Source organism: Tupaia chinensis, unplaced genomic scaffold, assembly GCF_000334495.1.
Source record: "Tupaia chinensis unplaced genomic scaffold, TupChi_1.0 Scaffold149184_1, whole genome shotgun sequence".
Lineage (NCBI taxonomy): Eukaryota > Metazoa > Chordata > Mammalia > Scandentia > Tupaiidae > Tupaia > Tupaia belangeri.
This window is the reverse complement of record NW_006209032.1, coordinates 577,810-583,902: the sequence shown is the minus strand read 5'-3', so window position 1 is coordinate 583,902 and position 6,093 is coordinate 577,810. Positions and strand designations below refer to the sequence as shown.

Below are 6,093 nucleotides of genomic sequence, written 5' to 3'. Positions count from 1 at the left end.
CAGGCCACGACTACGGTGGCCGAGGCAAGGGATACGAACGGGACCGGGAAGCCGCCGAGCGACTGCAGAAAGCGGGCCCCAAGCCCTCGTCCCTGAGCATGGCCCACGGTCGGCCGCGGCCCCCCATGCGGAGCCAGGCCTCTGAGGAGGAGAGCCCCGTCAGCCCCTTGGGGCGGCCCCGACCTGCCGGGGGCGCCCTCCCGCCCGGGGACACCTGCCCACAGTTCTGCTCCAGCCACTCCATGCCTGACGTCCAGGAGCACGTCAAGGACGGGCCTCGGGCCCACGCGTATAAGCGGGAGGAGGGCTACGTCCTGGACGACTCCCACTGCGTGGTTTCCGACAGCGAAGGTAATGGCCGCCGGGGGTGACTCTGCGATGCTCCGCACTCGGGGAACCCACCTGCCTGTGAGGCCATGGGCCCCGTGGTGTCCCACAGGGTCAGGCTGCCTGGCCCGGCGGCGCCCCGGTCCCTGGCTGTGGGAGGGCGGGCTGGGGGCCTAGCGATCTGCTTGTGGCTGCGGCACCCTCTCACTCCTTGCATGGCTTCAGCTGGGCCTCCCGCTGCAGCCAGCCCAGGCGTTGACCGTGTTCTGTTTTTGGTCTCTGAAGCATACCACCTGGGCCAGGAGGAGACGGACTGGTTTGATAAGCCCCGGGATGCCCGCTCCGACCGGTTCAGGCACCACGGGGGCCACGCAGTCTCCTCCTCCCAGAAGCGAGGCCCCTCCAGGCACAGCTGCCGCGACTACGACGAGCCCCCCGAGGAGGGCCCATGGCCTCACGATGAGGGTGGCCCAGGCCGCCACGCCTCAGCCAAGGAACACCGGCACCACAGTGACCACGGGCGGCACTCAGGCCGCCACGCTGGCGAGGAGCCAGGTCGGCGCGCTGCCAAACCACACGTTCGGGACCCGGGTCGCCACGAGGCCCGGCCCCACCCTCAGCCCAGCCCTGCCCCAGCCATGCCGAAGAAGGGTCAGCCTGGGTACCCCAGCCCTGCGGAATACTCGCAGCCGTCCCGAGCGCCATCGGCGTACCACCACGCTGCTGACAGCAAGAAGGGCTCCCGACAGGCCCACCCCGGGCCCTCCGCGCTGCAGCCAAAGCCAGACGCCCAGGCGCAGTCGCAGCTTCAAGGTCGGCAGGCGGCCCCAGGGCCACAGCAGTCACAGCCACCACCTTCCAGGCAGATGCCCTCTGGGGGGCCGGTGGCACGCCAGCCACAGCCACAGCAGCCGCAGCAGCAGCCGCAGCAGCAGCCAGGCCTCGGGATGCAGCCTCCCCAGCAGGCCCCATCGCAGGCCCGGCTTCAGCAGCAGAGCCAGACCACTGCCCAGGGCCCGGCCCCTGCTGCCCGCCAGCCCGCGGGGAAGCCTCAGCCAGGCCCCCCGGCCGGCTTTTTTCCAGCGGCCCTGGTAAGTAGGCCTCCTGCCTGTGGTCCCCTCCGGGTGCTCCCCTGGGCCCTTGGCTGGGCGTGGGTGGTGCTGCCTGGCAGAACCTCAGCTTCCGTTCTGTGTTGCAGCCCCGGGCGGAACCGGCCAGCAGTGCTAAAGGGACGGCCAGAGCTCCCCAGCAGGGGAGGGCTCCTCAGGCCCAGCCGACACCAGGGCCTGGACCCACAGGTGAGCCCAGAGGACCCAGGCTGTGTGTCCCACACCCACCTGCACGAGCGCGTCCATGCTGCGCGCCCGGCTCACACTCTGGGAGAGTCCTGGGAGCTGCAGACCTCTCTGGGGTCAGAGCTCTGGGGCCTCAGGGACCAGGCAGCCCTGGCAGAGGACCTGGGAGGGAGTGGCCGGGCCTGTGGCTTCTCCTTCCTTCCCCTTCCCTCCTCTCCTCTGCCTTTTCCCCCTTTCTCCTTTACTTCCCTCGATCTGCTTTTTCTGCCTCTTCTCGCTGTTTCTCTTGCTGTTCTTACCCCTCCCGATACTCCCAGCCTCCACCTCCCAGGGACCTCGCTCGGACTCCCTCGGGGCTGCCCTCCCGTGCAGGCCAGGCCAAGCCCTACTCACGGTGCTGTCTCTGCCCCCTAGGCGCGAAGGCTGGCGCCAGGCCTGGAGGGGCCCCGGGGGCCGACGGGGAGAGTGTGCTCTCCAAGATCCTCCCTGGAGGCGCAGCTGAGCAGGCCGGCAAGCTGACGGAAGGTAGGCACCGCTCGCTCCAGGGCCCACCTGGCAGAGGCCGCTCTGTGGGATGACTGTCCCCAGGCACCAGCCAGCCAGGGCCGCACTGCGGCCGCGCACTGGTCCCCTCGGCTGGGCTGGGCCCCACTGTGCCGAGCGGCCTGACTAGGAGGTCTGGCCCAGCGTCCTAAGGCCCAGTTTCTCTTCTTTCACAGCCGTCTCTGCTTTTGGCAAAAAATTTTCCTCCTTCTGGTGACCGTGCCCTGCAGGGTGAGTAGGGATTGTACCCGGCCTTTCCAGGAAAGACCCTGTGTGGGGAGGGGTCCCCGAGTCCCGGGGGCTTCACTGGGTGGTGTGACCACAGCTGCAGCGTCCTCCTCCAGGAGTGTGGGAGGCGAAAGAGGACAGAGGGACACTGCCTGAGTCACCGCACAGGGCCCACTCGGCAGAACCCCTCAGAAGAGGAGGCAGAGCAGCGTCCCCTGTCCCTCCTGCTGTCCACCTCCCGCGCAGGCTCTCCACAATAGGCTGGCATCAGGCTGTGGGCAGGCCCCGGCGGCAGACCTCCCAATCCTCCCTGTAAATGTCCCACAGGCTCCTGAAGAGATGAAGAGAGACGATGTCATTGCTGTGGAAAAATCTCTGGAGCTGAGGCCTGGGCGCCGCTCTGGACTCTGCGTATAACAGTGAGTGACGGCCAGGCGGGGGCGGCCCGAGGAAGGGTGGAGGCCAGAAGCCGGGAAGGGCCAGGTGGGCATCCTTCTGCTGTGAGCGGCAGGGGCCACTGCACTGGCTGAGATGGTGGCAGATGGGTCAGGTGGTGGCCCGGGGAAGGGCCAGTGAAGCCCAAGGCCTGTGCGTTAGACACAAGTCCAGAGTTGTCCTGGAGGACAGGGTGGCCTGGGGCTCCTCTGGGGGACATACCCCGTCCCTGGGAAGGGCTGGCACCCCCAGCCCTCCAGAGCTTAGCAGCTTCAGTCTGAGGTCGGCACCCCTGTCACAGGGTGAGCTGGTGGCCCCCACAAGAATGAGTGGAGAGCCAGGCCGGGAAGGAACCTGGGGAGCCAGAGGTCACCGGGCAGGCTGACCAGCTCCTCCAGGTCAGCCAGGGAGAGGGTGGAGGCCCTCGCTCAGGGAGAGGCTGGCGCCCTGGCTCTGTCTGGGCTGCACCAGGCAAGGCGGGACAGGATGCGCCCTCTTGTAGCCAGACCTGGCCTGGGGGAGGGGAAGGTTCAGAACCCAGGATGGTGGAGAGGAGTCTGGCTGTTGGTGGTACTCTGCGCCACAGCCAGGGACCACCTGGTACCACCCCAGAGCCCTGGGTCCTGTTGTCCTTCTTTTGTCACCCTAGGGTTCAGAGTATGGAGGTCTGGGCTCCTCGCAGTGGGCGGGCATGAGTGGTACACGCGGCGGGGCCTGCCAGTCACCAAGCAGGTGCCTTTGCCTACTGGGGAACCCTGGCTCATGGCAGACAAGGAGTCAGCGTGGTGTCTGCAGGGCTGCCCGTCTCTGGGGAACCCTGGGGGCACAGAAAGGCCCAGTCTTCCATTTATTTGACAAATGTCTGTCAAGCCCCAGGTATGTGCTGGGCATGCTCCCAGGTGCTGCGGCAATGGCAAGAACCAAACCACACCTCTGCCCGCCGGGACTGATGCTACTAGAGAGAGAGACATAGTACGCTTAAGAATAAAGGGCAGGGCCAGCTGCAGGTGTGGTGCTACGGTGGCTGGATCCTACAGGGCCAACAGCGCGGTTCAGGTCCCAGACCTGGTGGCTGATGTGCCCTGGGCGTCATCTGGGACAGATGTGGAACTGACGTGGTGCCGAGGGTGGGGGAGGGCCAGCAGTCCCTGGCTGGGGTTTGGGCTCAGGGTACCGTCACTGAGGAGGGAAGGGACACAGACGTGTCTTCGTCTTGTGTCCTGCCATACCAGGGAGGGGAGCCCCCGTGTCTGCTCACTGTGCGGGAGTCCTAGCACTCGGCTAACGGCCGGGCCTGGCAGTCTGGGGACAGAGGCAGAGATGTCACCGTGGTGGGCCTGGTATTTCTTCCCAGCGATTTCAGAAATGGGCTTGGAGAAGTTTTAAACAAAACCCCATCTCCCCACCTCAAAGCAAAATAAAAGACATTTTGTTGCATAAAAAGAAAGCCCTTGGCTAGTCGGTGGTGTGGCAAAGTGGCCAGATCCCACACAGTTCGAGTCCCAGACCCAGTTTGGAAGGCACACCAGGTATGTGTGCGTTCCTGCCCCAGATCCCAGAAGGAGAAATGGAGAAGGGATTTCGGGCTAGCCATCTCCCCTGGTGTGTGGTTTCTCACTTTCACGCTCTCTCTCTCTCTGTCTCTCTGGTGAGGGTATGAGCCCTCTAGCAAATTTTTTTTTAAAAGAAGACAAGAGACCAGTAATTGGCGTAATGGCTATGTCACTGGACTACCATGTAATTGACTGCGGTTCGAGTCCCAGACGCAGGGGCTTAAACTCATGCCAAGGATGTGTGCGTGCGTGCCCAAGATCCCGAGAGGAGAATGGAAGAGAAGGGATTGCAGCGTGACCATCCCCCCAGGGGGGTGATTTCTCGCTTTCTGTCTCTCTGTCTCTCGCTGTCTTTCTGGCGAGCGCATGCGCCCTATAGCAAAAAGCTCTCAAAAAAAAAAAAAAAAACTTAAAAAAAAAAATCAGACCCAAGTCCCTTGCTGGCTGACCCGTGACCCTTCTCTCCTCCTGTGACCTCCACCTCCAGACTCAGTGGAGCACTCTGCGGGCAAGGAAGGCTAGGCCGTTGGCATGGGGCCCGTGGCTGAAAGGTGCGTGGGGTTGAGAAGCCGCTGTCCACATTTTTGACGAACCTGCCTTTCTTCTCTCTCCTTCCTCCCTCCGGCTCCTCTCCCAAGCATCGACAATCTGGCAAACCCTTGGCCCAAAGGCACCCCAGGTGTGACATGGCGGGCAGGCCTCGCTGAGGACAGGATGTTTTCTAGCAGCTGCCTGGTGACGCATCTGCTGGACACGTGGGACCATTGGCCGGGGGACCTCTGAGTGTCTTCCCAGAGCCCTGCTCTCCTCCTCTCCTCGGGGCACCACCTTCAAGGCGCAGTCAGCGTTGGGAGGGAGGGGCCCTCTGCAGAAACCCCGCGCCGGGGCCGCTCGCCCTGCTTCCCGCAGCCGCCTTCCTGCGGCCTGGCCGGCCAGGCTAACAATGCGTTATACACAGAGTTTGGGCGCACACTGCCCTCCCTCCGGGACGCCAGAAGTTTTTCCACAGCCTTGGAGAGGGGCTTTGACTGAGGGCTGGGGGCCCCGGGCTCCGTTTCCTTCACATTCCAGCTGGCCCGACACCCTCCATGGCCGCGGGGCCCTGCCCCCTCACCCTGCCCTCTGGGTGACATCGGAGCAGACCTCCAAGTGGCCAGTGTGGGGTTGGGAGAACTTTACAAACACTAGGACCTAACACTGTCTCATCGCTGAAATAAGAGGCCATAGCACCGAACAGCAGCGTGGGCGCCGGCTGAGGCTTCTCCCAGCCCGTGGTGGCAGCATGCCCGCACGCCCGCCATCATCTCAAAGCCATCCCCCAGCCATCGTGAGCATCCCCGTGGTACCGCCATTGTCTCGACCAGCCGGCTCCTCGTCCGTACACCTGGGGATTTCTTTTGATTTCAAGAACAGCCTTAATCATTCCAGTTTGATTTACGTGTATACCTCATAAACATTTTTCTTTTGTTCTCTTTCTCCCCCTTTCTCTTTTCTCTTTGCTCACCCCCCTTGCCTCTCCCCTCCACCACCACCTGTGACTGACGGTTGGTTCCTCTCCGCTCGGCCCCTGCTCAGCACAGGGAGAACGTCGACCTCGAAGCAATAGGGGCAGCAGGCCACCAAGAGCACAAGCCCAGGGCGAGGCCTGGGGCCCCTCAGCCCGCCTCTGTTTACTGTGCAATCCAGTCCTTCTTAAGCCATCACCAGCGGGG

At 63.8% G+C, this 6,093-nt stretch overlaps 1 protein-coding gene across 1 annotated transcript in view; it reads left to right on the top strand.

Moving 5' to 3' along the window:
* The window catches only part of BSN (bassoon presynaptic cytomatrix protein), a 70,343-nt gene extending 64,257 nt beyond the window's left edge, over positions 1 to 6,086 (top strand). Inside the window, 7 exon segments of the mRNA XM_027769285.1 lie at positions 1 to 351; positions 613 to 1,418; positions 1,526 to 1,625; positions 2,037 to 2,147; positions 2,342 to 2,396; positions 2,721 to 2,812; positions 5,020 to 6,086. The exon segment at positions 1 to 351 is cut by the window's left edge and continues 26 nt beyond it. Of these exon segments, the coding sequence (XP_027625086.1) occupies positions 1 to 351; positions 613 to 1,418; positions 1,526 to 1,625; positions 2,037 to 2,147; positions 2,342 to 2,382 (1,409 nt within the window). The 3' untranslated portion in view covers positions 2,383 to 2,396; positions 2,721 to 2,812; positions 5,020 to 6,086.
* Positions 6,087 to 6,093: the final 7 nt, after the last annotated feature.